Source organism: Rattus norvegicus, chromosome X (assembly GCF_021556685.1).
Source record: "Rattus norvegicus strain SHRSP/BbbUtx chromosome X, alternate assembly SHRSP_T2T, whole genome shotgun sequence".
In the NCBI taxonomy this organism is placed as follows: Eukaryota; Metazoa; Chordata; class Mammalia; order Rodentia; family Muridae; genus Rattus; species Rattus norvegicus.
Genome location: NC_141554.1, coordinates 129,589,656 through 129,607,111, shown reverse-complemented (window position 1 = coordinate 129,607,111; position 17,456 = coordinate 129,589,656). Strand labels below are relative to the sequence as shown.

General features: G+C 38.5%; 1 protein-coding gene across 12 annotated transcripts in view; it reads right to left on the bottom strand.

The window, feature by feature from the left end:
* Positions 1–1,363: 1,363 nt before the first annotated feature.
* Xiap (X-linked inhibitor of apoptosis) overlaps positions 1,364–17,456 on the bottom strand; it is a 48,031-nt gene continuing 31,938 nt past the window's right edge. For 6 of the 12 annotated variants that reach the window (XM_087600630.1, XM_087600632.1, XM_087600629.1 and 3 more), the window contains 5 exons: positions 16,999–17,098; positions 14,884–14,962; positions 13,655–13,697; positions 11,614–11,814; positions 1,364–6,396 (listed from right to left, as the gene is read on the bottom strand). In XM_087600630.1, the coding sequence (XP_087456756.1) occupies positions 6,203–6,396; positions 11,614–11,814; positions 13,655–13,697; positions 14,884–14,962; positions 16,999–17,098 (617 nt within the window). In that variant the 3' untranslated portion in view covers positions 1,364–6,202. 12 annotated transcript variants of the gene reach the window in all.

Genomic DNA, 17,456 nt, shown 5'->3' with positions numbered 1-17,456 from the left:
AGCATTCACTTCTCTTCTTGGGTTCTGAGACTCAAACTCGTCATCAGGCTTGTTGGTACCTTTTACCTGCTGAACCATCATGCCAGCCAGCCTTTGATCAGAGTAGCTTAAGGTCAATGAGCAATCGGGAATTGTTCTGATTATCTTTACAAAGCTCAAATGCATACTCTAAGGAGGAACACATTTTCTGAAAGGGAACTGGGAATAGTGGTTCATGCCTAGTCTTAGCACTTTGATGGCTGAGGCAAGAGGATTGCCAAGTTTAAATCCATCTGGAACTAGAGATTAAGACCTATTTCAAATATGTTGTGGATGTGTTGTCAAGTCTTGTTTGTTTTTTGATGACAATGATTTTGACAGTGAATATACTGTCAAAGATTAACCAGTCCTGACACAGATGGCCTGAAATACCCTTTTCTTTTTGAAAACCGGGTCTCATGTATCCTCAGTTTGCCTTAAACTCTTTGTCTTTCCCTTCTACACGCCGGGTTTACAGACATCTGCCATCATCCCCGGCTAGAATATAATTCATTTAAGAACCTGTATTGTAGATTATTAGAAGGGACAGGGCAATAGTCACTTGAAACCGCTCCTTGTAAATTCCTGTCCATTGGAGCCTGTATCATACTGGATTGCTCTCACATTTTGAAACTCTGGCCAGTATGTACCCTAACTCACAAAAATCCCTTTGGTGCCTGCCTCAATGGGGCAGTGCTTCATAGACCCCTCACTTGCTGGCACTTTGTTTTTACAGCGGCTGTATGAACTTTGAACACAAACAGGCTACTCTTTGAGGAGAGTGGTGTTGACTGTACTCTTTCCTGGTGCTGGGGATTAAACCCAGGTTCTCATGTATGCTACTTTTCTCAGCAGCAGGTACTCTGCCACTGAATCACACTTTTGGCCTGACTTCAATGTATTTTTTAAAATATTAATTACTTTGTTTTAGAACAGGATGTCAGCAGGTTTCTCTAGGTAATCCTGGCTGTTCTGGAACTGAGAGATCTGCCTGCCTCTGCCTCCTGAGTGCTGGGATTAAAGTCATGGACCACTACCATCTGGCTGATTACTTTGATGGATACATTGTATCAAAGAATGGAGTATGTCCCGTTGGTGGCTCTGGGGGGGTAAGTGTACGTGCTGTCAAGCCTGCCGACCTGAGTTCTAGCTACCTTAGTTAGTAGAATCTAGCATGCATGAAGTCTTGGGTTTGATCCTCAATGCTTCAAATGCCAGGTGATCCCAGCACTAAGGAGGTACAAGTTCAAGGACACCTTCATCCACACTGAGTTTAAGGCAGTAGCCTGGGTTAAAACATGAGATCCTGTTTTAACAGAACAAATAAAATCAAATACAAAGAAGATAACATTTTAAAGAATAGTGCTTTATTGAATAAGTTTTATTCACAGAAAAATAAGCTTTAATCTATAACAAATGACAGATTATAGAGCAGAAAGCAATTCTCTCTATAATTTTCATAATGAAAGTTTTCAGGATGAAAAGTTTTCATAATGAAAGAAAAGGTATCCATTAAAAGAACAAAAAGGAGTCATAAAATTATATTCACAAATATAGTACAATATGACAAAGCAATTGGTCAGTCTTTTGGGTAAAGGATAACAAAAATGCAAAAACAGAAATTACATTATGCCGTTATTACATCAAATTAAAAATGCAGGTTTGTTGGTAAGTATAGACAGTGACCAAACAGTAATCTTAAATGTCCATTAATAATACATAAGCACATAGTAAATGCCAAACATCTGCACTCACATCTGCAAACTTCAGTCTCCAAAAGAGAACTTTAACACTCAAGCATTATTGTCATACTGTTTAATTTGAAAGTATGAACAATGGTCCTACTACAGAAATTATAAAGCACCACTTAATGTGCAGTGAAAATAGAGTGTAATAGAATGAACAGTTGAAAAACACCTGAGACTTCAAGGACAAGCGGCCGGTATGGTGAGGCTCATAATCTCATAGTTGAAGGTTTCAACTCCAAACTATGTCCCAGTAAGGAATCTATCACTAATTAGCTATATAACCTGGAGCCAATCACCTCTCCTTTGAGGTGTTGCCTCAACAATAAAATGAAGGTGGTGGTGGTGGTGGTGTGAATAAGTGACTCTCTTAAGGTCATTTCTAGCTCTGATAGTCTGTGACTTTATTATGTAAGGAAGAAATCTACATTGTGCTAAGTGTTTCAGAGCCAAACTAAAACATTAAGATGGGAATAAGTTGACTGTTTCTATTAGGACAACTCAACTGAATTTAGTAAGAATACTTTTTCTAGATTTTGAAAAAGTAATTTAAATATTTTTAAAGGATCAAACTATTACAATTTATAGCTTTGTTTCAAGAAGCATCCAGAGAAACAAATAATAGTATCTAAAAGTTAACAGAAATTTCATTTAAGCTTCAAAGATTATTTTCATTTTAGGTGTGTATGACTGTGTATGTGTACATGCATGCATGCGCCCTTGGAGGCCAGAAGAGGGCACCAGAGCTGGAGTTACATGTCATCATGTAGGTGCTGGGAACTGAACCTAGGTCCTCTGAAAAAGCAGCAAGTCTCACAACAGTTGAGTTATCTTTCCAGGTCCTCTTTTAATCTTTAGTCCAAGATCCTCCATCAAGACAAACCCCTGGAGGATTCTAAAGTTTTAGGATGAGAGTCATCACTTAAGAGTATATAAGATGGTCTCGAGTTGCATTCCATCATCTTGGAAGATGGTTGTGTTAATACTTTTGATTTTTTCTCTTTTGTGTGTGTGTGTGTGTGTGTGTGTGTGTGTGTGTGTGTGTGAGTGTAAGTGGATACCTGCCATGGTGCATGAACCTTTGGGTTTTGGTGGGCCCTCACCTTCCCACTTTGTTTACCATGGTACCTCTTTGTTAATACATAAGCCATTCAATGAGCATGAGCTTCTGGACATTCTCCTATCTACTTCCTGTTTCAGGTGGGCATTTTGGGAATACAGGTACCTGGCCTAGTGCACTTAGCTTTTTTTGTTTCTTTGTTTTGTTTTGTGAAACAGGGTTCCCTGTCCTGGAACTCGCTCTATAGATCAGGCTGGTTTCAAACTAAGAGAGATCTGCCTCCCAAATGCTGGGGTTAAAGGAGTGTGCTAGTACCACCTGGATGCACTCAGCTTTTGTGTGGGTTCTGGGGATCTGAATTCAGGGTGTGAAGCCTATTTGGCTAGTTCTTTTCTTCATTAAAATGGTATCTGTCACATATTTCTCCACCCATTTTCCTGTTTCATTAGTAGCAATTATAGTCTACTTCATTTCTCCTTTTCTTTTATTCAGTATCTAGGTACTCAGAAGTACAATAAGATGTAGGTCTAATGGGAACAATGCATGCAGCTCATGTTGGAGTGGCAGTTTCCATTCAGAGAGCTCAAAATATAAATCTTACTTACTAAAATAAGAACAGATAACAACACACTGTAAATAACAAGACAACAAACTAGCCTAGCACAGCGAAATCACATTGTATTCACTTACTACACTCACCTCGCCTCTACCCCTAACTACAGGAAGAGGCAACATCTAGGAAGAAAGAAAATACTTTAACAAAGGCTAAATACTCACAAAAAGTTTGATCAACACAGTAAATAACAAATACAAGTAATTACTGCAAAATAACTTCAAATTTCACATGACTAATATGTAGTAAAATGGGTGGTTACTTCGAAATCTGAGAGTGAACTTTTTACAGAAAAAGAACATTGATAACACAGACACTGAGAACTCTCTCAGGGGTGGTGATTCAGATCTGGTTATAATGTGACCTTCCAAGTGACCATTTTTACACAACTATATTGGAAAGGATCTAGTGATTTTTTTTTTTCTTGCGTGATTTCAGACAAACTCTGGTAAATCTCCAATAATTTGATTAGAGTTGGAGTGCTGTGATTTTAAGAACCCAAAGCAACAGCATTTTCTAAACAATTCCTAAAATAAACTTGTTAGCCACATCAGCTCCATGAATTCAATTTCGCAACTCATGAAGACAAGAAAAGAGGTCTTGCTTAACTCTCAGCACACAGGTTTTAAAGGAGTTTTAATGAACTGAGTGAAGCTCTGAGAACAAGAAAAGCCTTATTTGAAAACAATCAGTCCTTAAGTCCTTGGCTAACAACTAGATAAAACAAACTACCTACATGAATTGGACCTGAAGTGCCTTGGAAGCGATTTTTAAAACTAACACTTTTATTCCCTGGTAAAATGCTTGAAATATAAATTGAAATCTTAGTCATTTTAGATCAAATGCAACCTAACAATTATATAACTTAACCTAAGCAGAAGACATTATACAGAACTAAGGATTTTTATTAAAAAAAAAAAAGCGAAGGAAAAAAGGGTAGTCAGTTACTTAATTCTGTTGGTTTCTATTTAAATTTGCAATTAAAATAACATCACTTATCATAGTAGTCAACAGAGGTTAGGAGAACCTAACAATACTCTTTCTCTTAGAAAATACAACGAAAAGTCTAAATTGTAACAGTTTCACTCCCAAACTGTTGTCTGTAGTAAAATAGACCAGTCTTTACAAGAGGTCTATCATGATAATTACTTAAGGTAAATCCCATGTTTTATAAAGCATTTTAGCTTTGGATTTTATTCATATTGACTTATACAAGTTGTTAAAAATATTCAAACAACTACTCTTGTCAGTATGTTACAATTTCCAATGTTTTAAGGATCTTGAGAAAATCTTTTTAAAGTATCCACTACCATTATTAGTCAAGAAAACAAACAGAAAACAATCATAGACTGAACATTTGTACTATATACATCTTCATCTTCCTAACAGCAAAAACTACATCAGACTTTAGGACACAAAATAACATTGAGAATCTCAACATGGAGAGCTGACACTAAAACTACAAGCCGTATACAAACACGCATCTACAGGTACCTACAGAAGCAGACAGATGGTTAAAATACTGGGTTAACAAAGATCTTTTAGTAAAGTGACTTAGGCAGGCTTAAACTAGCAAGGATTAAGGATGAATCCTTACTAATTAATTGGAAGATCTGAGACATATTTTATATTTCATTTTACAAAATCAGAAATATTTATTTTGAAACAAGATAAGAAGACATGATCTACCTGTCAGAAAACTACCACTCAGAAATATTTTTCATCCACAAAGCAGGTAAAACAAAAACATTTAAATTTCACATTGGCACCAGAAAAGTTAACTGGCCTGCCTTCCGGGATTAGAAAAGCTAAAACTGAGCGATAAGTAGTTTTGCAGACGTTTGAACATGCCTAAGCCTTTAAATCAGCAAAATATTTTCTAAGAATTCTGATTATAAAAGTAATACATACTTATAAAAGCTTCAAACAGAAAAAAATGGAAAAAAGTGAAGGGCTCTATAAGGCCCTCTAAGACCCATCCCCCACCCCCTGAAGAAAAAATACATTTAAGAGTGTGATACTTATCTTTCCAAATCTTTTTGTCCTGTACAGGTACAAAATACACATGTGATGATTTGGCTCCAACTAGATAAATATAGTGTTTTGCCATCTGTATTTTATACATAGTATATCTGTGATGCTTTTCTATGTCAGTACATGCTAGTTAGATGGTAGTCCACCATTAGATATCTTTTAGGAGATGGCAAAATCACTTAAAAATATTCATATAAGTACATTTACAATTCCCAAGTAAATAAATCCCAAGTAAATGAACAGAATCCTAAAACACAGAAACAAACATCTAAAAACAATGTTCATCCTCCAACCAGTGTGGAACAGTTCTTTCCCTGTTTACAATAAGCAAATTAAAATGATTGGGCAGATTAAATCAAACCTCCCTGCTTACACAGAACACTCCGCTTGTTAAGCTTATGAAAAAAGGAATGAAAAATGCAGGTGACTCATTCACTTACACACGGAAAACAAGTCAGTGTACTACAAATATACATGTGAAAAGTTATAAAATGCTTCTTTGTCTAAGGTTTCTAACGCGTCAAACCCTGGATAAATGGTAAAACAGCTAATAAGCTAAGATCGGGCATTCAGATCCAGAAATTCGAAGATTAGCCTGAAACAGTGCTGTTAACATTTGTTTCCATCTGGGAGCAGATGCTAATGGACTGCGATGCTGATTACTTAAAGTTCGCTCACATCACACATTCAATTGCAGTAAGAAGAACATAACATGCCTACTGTGGTGCTGGATTAAGACATAAAAATTTTTTGCTTGAACGTAATGACTGTGCAGCACATGGGACATTTGTCAACTGCTTCCGCACACTGTTTACAAGTGACCAGATGTCCACAAGGAACAAAAACTATAGCAATATTTCTATCCATACAGATTTTGCAAAGCTTCTCCTCTTGTAGGCGCCTTAGCTGCTCTTCAGTACTGATGTCTGTATAAAGAGAAAAACAACATATACTAGTTTTGGGTTTTGTTGTTTAAATTCACTGAAACATTGAACCCCTCCTGCGTGGCAGACACTCAAGTCCTGGGAGACATGAAAATGACTCAGACATAGCACAAATTCTTAAGAAGCTTGTATGCTAGTGGGAGAGGCTGGGAGCTGCAGCCAGAGAGGGTAAGTACAAAGTGCAACATGCTATAATCAAGTTACATACAAAGTGCTCTGGGGCAAGATGAACAAGTTCTTCTGTCTGGGTGGTTGGGGAAGGCATCATGACAAGGAGGACATTTAAGTATAGGCAACACATTACCAGGCAGAAAAGGCAAGGATGAAGTAAATGTACAAACATATGGAAAGGCATTAAGTAATTCCAGGAAAGGGTCAATACAGTGGGACGGGTAGGATTTAGTGCTTAGATGTGAGGGCTAAAGAGGGAAAGAGGAACTAAAGTTGCGTTTGTTAATGTGTCAGGGAGGCAATGATGATGATTGGAAATATAAAAGGAGGTAAAGGCTTTATAGCTTCAAGTCTATTTAAGATGTTGGCAGGGCACCCAAACAAAAACATTCGGTGTAATTAGCATATAGAGGATACTGGAGTAGCTGCACAGTTGAATCTTTGCCAAAACAGATTTTGTAAAATGCTAACAAATATGCCACAAAACTATGATTTGTAGTCATATATGATAACAGCAACAACAATCAACAGTAATAGAGCATAAATATTTTGTACCAGGCATTACTCTGAATACATTACATATCTTTGTAATCACTGTGTATTAATGGTTTATAAATCTGGCCTCAAATGAGAATTACGTGAAGGTTCTTCCCCCTTTGGTGTGTTTGTGTGTGTCTATGTGTTTGGGGTGGGTCAGGAATCCTGCAGTTCAGGATACTGTATACCATTCATTGTGCCACACACTTACTTCTTGTGGCATCTTTTAAAAACAAGTTTCCTTTCTTTCTAAAAAATAATTTATTACATTGATTTATAGTTGTATGAGTGCATACATTGTGGCACACGTGTAAAAATGAAGAGGTCAGCTTTTAGGACTTGGTTCTCTTTTTGCACCATACAGTTCCCGAGTCTACAGACGTCAAGTCAGGTCTTCGGGCTTGGGGGCAGGTGCCTTAACCACTGAGCTACTGCACCAGTCCTGCTAGGTTTGTCTGCTAACTTCTAGTGCTTGTCGCCTAAGAACTACTTTACTGTATGCATCTCATTATGGAAAAATGCATGTCCCTATTTAATTGTGTATCTCCTTTTAAAAACAAAACAAAATCCAGTATCTCACTATGAAGTCCTGGCTAGCCTGGAACTAAGAGATTTGCCTGTGTCTGCCTCCCGAATCCTGGGATTAACAGTGTACCAACATGCCTGCCGTCACTCCTTTTTATGTCCTAGAAGGAACATTATTTCCAAAACATGTTCAGAAAGCAATAGTTTAATTTTGTTCAAGTAAAAGCACTCAGTGAACACTTCCTTAGGTACTTGGTGTACAATAAGTAAACACACATCCACTGTAGCACGCCATGTTCACAGACAAGTCAACAGGAGTCTGACATACTCCAGTGAGATGGTAGTAAAGGAAGGTGAAAGAAATGACTGAAGCATGCTGGAGAGACAGAGCACGGCTTACGAGAGCGTGAGTAAAACTGTAACTGATATGAAGGTAAATAGACCAGGTACAGTGCTCAGCAGGAACCAACCCTTAAAGATGTGGCAAAGCACCGAAGACATGAGACTTGACTCTGAGGGTTGGCGAGCTGCTGAGGAATTCTGAACTGGAGAGAGGCACTAGCACATTTGAGTTCTAGGGGACGAAGGGGACAAAAGGACTGTTGTGGTTTCTTCATAACAAACAGCCTTCAGGCTGGGCGTGGTGGTTGATGCCTTTAATCTCAGCATTTGTGGGATAGAAGCAGGTGGATCTCTTGAGTTTGAGGCCAGTGTGGTCTACACAGCAAGTTCCAAGACAGCCAGTGCTACACAGAGCTGTCTCTAGCCCCCCCCCCCAAAAAAAAAGAAAAAAGGATAAAGGAAAAAGCCCTCTGTCAGTAGCTTAACTGCTGTATTTTTGGTTGTTTACTGAAAGAATAGAAGCACAATGCTAACAGTCTAAGCTGTTCTGCTGTTATTTTTGTTTGGTCTTTTTAACACAGGGTCACATACATATATCCCAGGCTGGACTCAAACTCATTATGTAGCCAAAGATGACTTTGAACTCCTGACCTTCTTCCTGTTTATACTTCCCAAATTCTGGGATTAAAGGTCCATACTATTACATCCAGGTTTTGCTGTGCTGGAGATGAAATCTAGGGTATGTACATGCTATGCAAGCTCTCCATGAACTGAGCTATAACTGAGAATCCAATACCCTTTTCCTTTTGAGACAGTCCTGTTACCCTAAAATGGTCATGAGTACTGGCTTTCTGCTTTAATCGCTAGAGTGCTGGCATTCTAAGTGTGGACCACCATGCCCAGGAATTAATATTCCTCATGAGTTTAATCTTAATTCCATTTTACAGACCCACAGGAAAGAAGTCGAACATGAATGCATATCATCAGCTCAACTTTTCCGAGTCAGTCACATACTGAGGATGTGCCTGACTAATAATTTAGCCTTAATAATTACTTTATGCTACAAAGGTGACTATTATACTATCCTTGCCTATGGCATCTTTTTGTTGTTGTTCAATCAGTGTCTCTTATGCAGCTGTCTATTCTTTTTTTTTTTTTCTTTTTTTCGGAGCTGGGGACCGAAGCAGCTGTCTATTCTGGAACTTGCTATATATACCAGGCTGGCCTTGAACTCTCACAGACCTACCAGCCTCTGCCTCTGGAATGTTAGGATTAAAAACCTACATCGCACAATCAGGGCTCTTTCTCCTTGTATTTTCTCACAAGGCCCACTTTGAGATAAGGATGTTCAAGGTACACAGCAATGTAGCTTGGTATCTAGATAATGTTTGATGTTACTTCCTAATATTTTTAGTATATTGCTTGCACGTTGCTCCCAGTGGCCTTGAACTCTTAGGCTCGAGTAAGCGTGCGTGCGTGCGTGCGTGCGTGCGTGTCACACACACACACACACACACACACACACACACACACACACACACGTAATATGGATACTGGAAATCAAACTTGTGTCCTTTTCAAGAATACTTTTTTTAGATCACTGAACTATCTCTCCAAGTCCATTCACGCATTTAAAAACAAATAAAAAAAATGTATGCACCTTTCCTGCACTATTCACACACCATACACCTGATTGCTTCTTGCCTTGTCTTCTTACAAGCCTTTCAGTATAAAGAGATCCCTGGCCAAGAAACAAAGGCAATACTACCCAATGAGTTAGGATAAAAACTGGTAACAAAGCCAGGTCCAACTCCAAGATAAGACACTAGAGAAGAATGAAATTCTGGCTGTTATACAATGGTGTGACTGAGGGTTTATGCTGAGTCATGGTCACATATTAATCCTACCAGATGGAGATCAATGTTTGGACCACTAGAGACTTGCTCACATTTAAACTGGGAGTTCTAATTTGCTTTTCTTTCTCACATGAGATAATTGGTTTTTTTTCAATAATAAAATATGTAGAATCTGAAAAAAATAACCTGTGTGTCCATGTCTGTATTTATGTGGCTGGTTTGTGCCTGTGTATATAAGTGTGCTTGCTTATGTACAAGAAGGGTAGAGACTTATGTTAGTTATCTTTGTCAAATGCTCCTCCATATTATTTTTTGAGACAGAGTCTCTCTCTGAACATGGAGGTCACCAATTGGCTAGACTGACTTCTCAGGGATCCCTGAGGATCTGCTTATCTCTCTTCCGCACTCACATCCGAGGTTGATTTCTGGCCTTTACATGTATGTGCACATGCATAAGCAAGCATGCACGTGTTCACACAGTAATTTACATGCCCCTAGGCACTCACTGGGTCAAAAAGGTAAGGGTGCATGAAATCAGAAGAGAATCAGTGGAAGGAAAGGGGAATGAATTTAAGTACATATGGGAAAACACCATGAATCCTATCATCATATAGAATTAATATAATTGAGACATTTGAATAAGATGAATATACTGTCGACTCTTTAGATCTTTATTAAAATGGATCAAGTATAAGAATGTTTTAAGAAAGCAGAGAAGTGAGGTTGTGTCTTATTGGAAGAGCGCCTGTTTGACATGTAGCACCTGAGCTTACCTTCTAGCACTGAAAACAACAAGGGGTATTAAAACCAACTTGCTGGGGGTTGGGGATTTAGCTCAGTGGTAGAGCGCTTGCCTAGGAAGCGCAAGGCCCTGGGTTCGGTCCCCAGCTCCGAAAAGAAGAAAAAAAAAACCAACTAGCTTTCTGATGAGGTTGAGAGTTCATTTTGTCAAATGTGATAACAAAGTGATAGGGAATGAATGTTTGGGTTCCTTACGCTCACATGCTGCAAGCTTAACCTTCCACAATGATGCTCAGAGGAAAGGCTTTGGGAAAGAGTCAAGTGTTAGTGGACAATGCTTTGGTACCAGAGAACATGTATTGTTTCTAATGTCATAGCATAATGCATCACGGGTTTGTGAGGATGTTGGTATGAATCAACCTCCTAAGCTGCTAGTTATATGAAAGCATAACATATAGTTAATAAAACTTGATAAGAGGCCACAACAAGTGGTTGGGACACATGCCATCTATGTTTGTGTAAGTATAAGTGATGACGTTCATTCAATGATGAGATTATGTAACAACCCATGTCTCAACACATATATTCATTGTTAAGCAATGCATGAATACAATTAGGTTTGATCAAGTCATAAGCATGAGAACTCTTGGGGGAATTTTTAGCATGAAATACACACTACTTTGGGAAGTCAACTATCTGCAGGGGATCTACTTTTGGACTTTCCCAGTTCTGTGGAATTTTCTTATAGTAGCCTGAGGAAGCAGCATTAAGGGCACATGTACAAATACCCTTCTATGTTGAATATATGTCAAAATAGACATTTACTATGGCCAAAAAGAGAGAAGATGGGACTTAAGATGACAAAAAAGTTGCTTATTATTGAAGTGAACCCATTCTTCTTTCCACTTCTGTTTGTGTTTCAAGTTTACCATAATAAAAGAGTCAAAGTGTTAATGCCATGGGGATATTAGAGAGGAAATGAATGGGCTGCAAGGTGATTTTCCCGACAGAAACAAGCAATGTATACCTTTCTGCAATGAAGTCTGACTTGACTCATCCTGCGAATTATCTTTCTGAGCACTCACAAGATCTGCAATCAGAACCTCAAGTGATAGATAGTTGCTCCCAGATGTTTGGAGCTTTTCTTCCATTGTTTTCTTGATGTCCTTGAAGTTGAATCCCATTCGTATAGCTTCTTGCACCATAGGATTCTGGAAGATGGTATCATCTGAAATCAAAGTTGGGTGGAGAAAGAACATAATACAAGTATTTTCATTAACATGACTGAACAGTAAAACAGTTAAGGGACTTAAGATAGCTGAAGAGTTCAGTGGTAGTGTTTGCCTACTATATGTGGTGTTGTGGTTTTGATCCCCAAAGTTAAGAAGAAAAGCGGTGGTGCACGCCATTATTCCCAGCACTCAGGAGGCAGGGACAGGCAGATCTTTGAGTTCTAGCCTTGCCTGGTCTACAGAGAAAGTTCAAATACATCCAGGAAACCCTGTCTTGAGAAACCACAAAAAGTATGCTAGGGAAAATTCTTTCTTTAACTTTGTTATTTATGCCTGTTACCAAATCCATTCCAAATAATTCAACATAGCCCCGCATTTCGAGCATATTTATAAATACCTGTAGTATTCTCCTGCTTTCTAATCCTTGACACACAAAACAGATGATGTTACAACATTAGGGAACAGGGACTCATCAGATACTCTAAATTAAGCTTTCTTTGAAACATACCACTTCAATTGAAAAAGCAGATCTTAAAAACAATCAACAAACCCCACAAAAGACAAATAAATCGAAACTCCAAAAGAACTCCAGTGTCAGGTGTTATGGTGTACACCTTTAATTTTAACACTCTGAAGGCAGAGGCAGGAAGGTATTTGGGAATTTGAGACCAGCCTGATCTTCAAAGTGAGTTCTAGGACAGTTGAGATACAATGAAACACTTTGTTCCACACCACTACCACCAAAACACCATACATAACCCCACTAAAAATTACATCTACAATATGCTATGTGATTTAGAAGACCTTGTTTATAATGCTAGTTCTATTACTAATTTATAATAGTATATACCTTTAATTGGGAGACAGAGGCAGGCAGATCTCTGTGAGTTTGAGGCTAGCCTGGTGTATAAAGCAAATTCATTATAGCCAGAGTACACAGAGAAACCCTATCTCTAAAAACAAAACAAAACGAAACAAAACAAAATGATAACACGGCAGTAGGCAGATCACATCACCTCTTTGTTTCTTCAAGGGAACTGTAGGAACACTACTGAGGCTGCAGCTCAGAATACTTGGCATTCACTGGGCTCGGCTGCCAGCACACTATCAGCTTTAGCTGTATATGGGGGTACACTCCCTCAATCCCAGCACTTAAGAGACTGAGGCAGAAAGAGAGAGGTCCAGGCCAGTCCGGCCTACACAGTAGATAGACTACTGAGATGGCTCAGAGGCTAAGAACACTTGCTCTCCCAGAGGACCTGAATTCAGTTCCCAGCACTCACATGGTGGCTCACAACCACCTTTAACTTCAGTTCCAGGGGATCTGATACCTCTCCTGGCTTCTGGGGCAACTAGGCACACATATATGAAGGCTAAACACCCATACATATAAAATAAATAAATGAATGAAAAATTAAAATCTAAACTTTTAATACCTTTGTTGCTTTAATACATTTTCCTCCCTCCGTTCCTTCCTTTCTTAAAACCATGCCATGCAACCCAGACTGACCACAGGTTCCGGATTCTCCTGCTTCAACATCCTCAGTGCTCGGATTATAGATTTGCACCATAGCACCTGGCTTTCTTTTTTTTTTTTTTTTTTTTTTTTTCTTCTTTTTTTGGTTCTTTTTTTCGGAGCTGGGGACCGAACCCAGGGCCTTGCGCTTCCTAGGCAAGCGCTCTAGCACCTGGCTTTCTATTAATGTACTCACTACAAAAATGTCTGGTATAAAATTATAAGCACTTAATTAAATTCTTAAATTTATAGCAGCCTCATTAAACAAACTATAATAAACTGGCCACAAAACTAAACAGATTTTTAATAAACATATTTACCGATTTTTTTAGTTACTGATGGTGTTTTTTCAGCAGTTCTTACCTAAAATAGAAACATGAATGGTAAGATTTCACTTTAGCAAAAAGCAATTATCTCAATTTGAAAAGTTAATAAACATAAAACAAATTGGCTTTATTCTAATTCGAAACATGCCTATCCATAAGAGCCCAGCCAACAGAATGGAAGGAAGGCAAGACTATCTAATCATCGCCCCTTTACAAACAAGAAGCCAAGGGCCAATGAGATCAAATGACTCCCCGGAGGGAAACAAATACAAACTCAACTAGAAACTAATGGTAGAACCATCATGTCAGTTCTAGACTCCCATCACAGTCCAAGGTTCTTCTCAGTTTACTAATGCTATGATTGCCACTGTCCTATATGTCAATTCAGACATATTATTAAATTTTTTTGTCTTATCAGAGATTGAATCCAGGGGCTTGTTTATGCTAGCCAGAAAAAGTAAAACCCATGTATATCCCTGTCCTTATTTTTGTAATCTTAAGTATTATCCGCTAAAGGGTTACTAAAGAGATGGTTTAGCAGTTAAGAACACCTGTTGCTCTCCTAGAAGACCAGAGTTCAGTTCCCAGAATTCATACTGGGCAGCTTATAACTGCCTGTAATTTTAATACCAAATCATGCCCTTTTATGGCTTCCTCAGGTACAACACATGGTGTGTACACGTATGTACACACACACACACACACACACACACACACAGAGAGAGAGAGAGAGAGAGAGAGAGAGAGAGAGAGAGAGAGACCGACCACAGGAAAGACCAACAGAGTCCACTAACCTAGACCCTTGGGGGCTCCCAGAGATTGAATCACCCTCCAAAGAGCAAACATGGGTTAGACCTAGACCCCGCCCATATGTAGCAGATGTGAAGCTTGGTCTTCATGTGGATCCTGAACAAATGGAGCAGGGGCTGTTCCTGAACCTATTGCCTGCCTATGGATCCTGTTCCCCTAACTGAGCATCCCTGCTGGCTCGGCATAATGTACCTAGTCCTGCAGTGACTTGATATGCCAAGGTGTGGTGATACCCAGGGAGGGTCTCCCCCTTCTCAGGGAAAAAGGAGGGTATACGGAGGAAGAAGTTGTGTGAAGGAGAAACTGGGAAATAGGGGTGGATAATGGCATGTAAAGTGAATAAATAAATTAATGAAAACAAAAGAAAAACAAATATATAGAATTTGAAAACACATTGCAAATAAGCAACTTACCACAGATTCCCCAAGTGAATGGGTTAAATGAATATTATTTATATATTCTTGTCCCTTCTCATCCAATAGATATTTACACCTGAAAGATTAAAGAAAATTAAATTCTACTAGCTGATAAATTAGAGAAGTACTAGTAAAGACAGTCTCTATCATATAAATTCCATTAACTACCTTTTGGGGGCCAGAGAGATGGCACTTTCCGAGAAGTCTGATGCCTGAGTTCAATCTCAGGAGCTCACATGTTAGGAGAGAACAAACTCCTCCAGGCTGTACTCTAACCTCCAATTGTGTACATCCCCAACCCAGGCAACAAACAAACAAACAAAACCTATCCTTTCATTGTCTTTTTTGTATGTGTTACTGGGGATTAAACTAAGGCTCATGAGTACCTTAGCGGGCACTCCATCACTGAACGATAACATCAGTTTCCATCAGAGGCCATTCGAAAGCTGGCCTCAAATTTGCTATGTAGTCAAACGTAACCTTGGACTTCTAATACTCCTGCCCAAGCAGGAATAACCATAAATCACCCCAGTCTTTTTATTTGAGCTGGGTTCTAAGAGGTCCAGGCTGGCCTTGAGTATGCTCTGTAGCCTAGACAGGCCTGGATATTCCCATCCTCCCATCTCACCAGACTCCGAAGTAGCTGAGGTTAAATGGTCAGCTTCATACACTGTTTCTGAGGAGCCACAAAGCACTGCTATCCAATTCCCTATCCAGCTATGATTCCAAGGCTATAATCATGCTAATACTATCAATTTGAGAACTTTCAATTTTCAAGTAAGAGTTACTAAATTAGGAACCAAGTATGGTGACATCCGACTGTAATCTCAGCACTTGGGAGGCTGAGATACGAAGACCAATATGAAAACCTGGCTACTCTGGGCTATTTATATAGCCAGTGCCAAAAAAGAAAATGAAAAAAAAAGTCAAAAAAGTTATTAGCTAGGCATGGTGGCAAACACCTGAATTAACCAAGTACAGAAGTTTAGCGCCATCTTTGGCTCCATAGTGAATTCTTGACAGCCTGATGTACAAAAAATATTATCCCAAAATAGAAACAAAAAAGACAAGCATGGTACCACACCTCTGTAATACTCAAAAGGCAAGTTGGAAGACTGGCACGAGGTTTAAGGGCAGCGTAATCTACATAGGAATATGCAGGCCAATTAAGACTACGTAAAAACCATATCTCAAACAAACAAACCTAAACCTGACAGCAGGTAAAAAGCAACCAGTAAATTAGTACCTAACAGTGACTTGCTACTATTTCTTTACTTGTTTGGTTTTTTTTGATATAGGTTTTCTCTGTATAGCCTTGGCTATCTTGGAACTCCACAGACCAGGCTGACCTCAAATTTAAGATATCCACCTGCCTCTGCCTCCTGAGTGCTGGGATTAAAGCCATGTGCCACCATCACCAATACTGACAGTTTTTTACAAGTTCAAAATGGTTAATCTTTTTAAATCAGTACTGAACACTCATTTAACTTGAATGTGGCTTTTAAAGGGTTCTTTTCAAATGATTGTTCTAATGTTTGGAGTGGTATTATTTTATATATTAGAAGCTCACATAACTTATAAAGCTAGCTGAGTACTGTATTTTACAGAGGGAAGATGACAAAGAAACTGAGACAAGAGGGTTTCAAGATGGAGGCCAGCCTGGAAGACATAGGGAATTTCAGGTCAACCTGAGGTAATGTGAGACCTTGTCTCAGATTAAACAAACAAACAATAATATACATTATGATCATTCTTCAGGTCTTCTCATGGCACCATGGGCTCATGCCAATCTCCAAAGAGCCTACTTCTAAGTAAAAAGTATTTATTTTTGTATACTATACTAAATAAAAATGTATATATTTTTATAATTTGATTTTTAGAAATAGAAGAATTATCTAAGTATCATATGACATATAAGCAGTGAATGTTATGGTTACCAGAAGTCTTAGGTGGGTTTTTTCCCTACAAAGTAGGTGACCCCATTTCTGTAAACTTGGTGTGAATTTCAAGCCATAGTGAAGGCAAAAATAGTTGAGGTGAAAAGTAATTCAAATGTTTCCACTGCACAATGTCCAACTTGCCTATTAGTGAATGAACAATTAAGGATCTTACCCTGGATACCACTTAGCATGCTGTTCCCAAGGGTCTTCACTTGGCTTCCAATCCGTGAGCCCTCCTCCACAGTGAAAGCACTTCACTTTATCACCTTCACCTAAGAAAGCGCACAAGGAAAACTATGTGTTTCTGTTCAAGTGTAAGTTTTCAGAAAATGCCCATTCTAACATTTGAGGAGTGTCTAATTATATCAAACCTCATGGCTTAAAAGACAACATTCAAGATGGTATCATACCTAGATATGCTCTTTGTCATTTGAAGGAAAATATGTACTAAATTCATCATCTCAATATAATGTACTTTGTAGAAGACAAAGAAAAATCACAGTTTTTATATTAGAAACTACATTTTTCCAGTATATGTCACTTGGACCATCACTATTAAATTTACTTTATCAAACTGAAAACTGTTTAAGTTTTATTGCAAATGTTAAAGTTCAGCATAAATTACAAGGT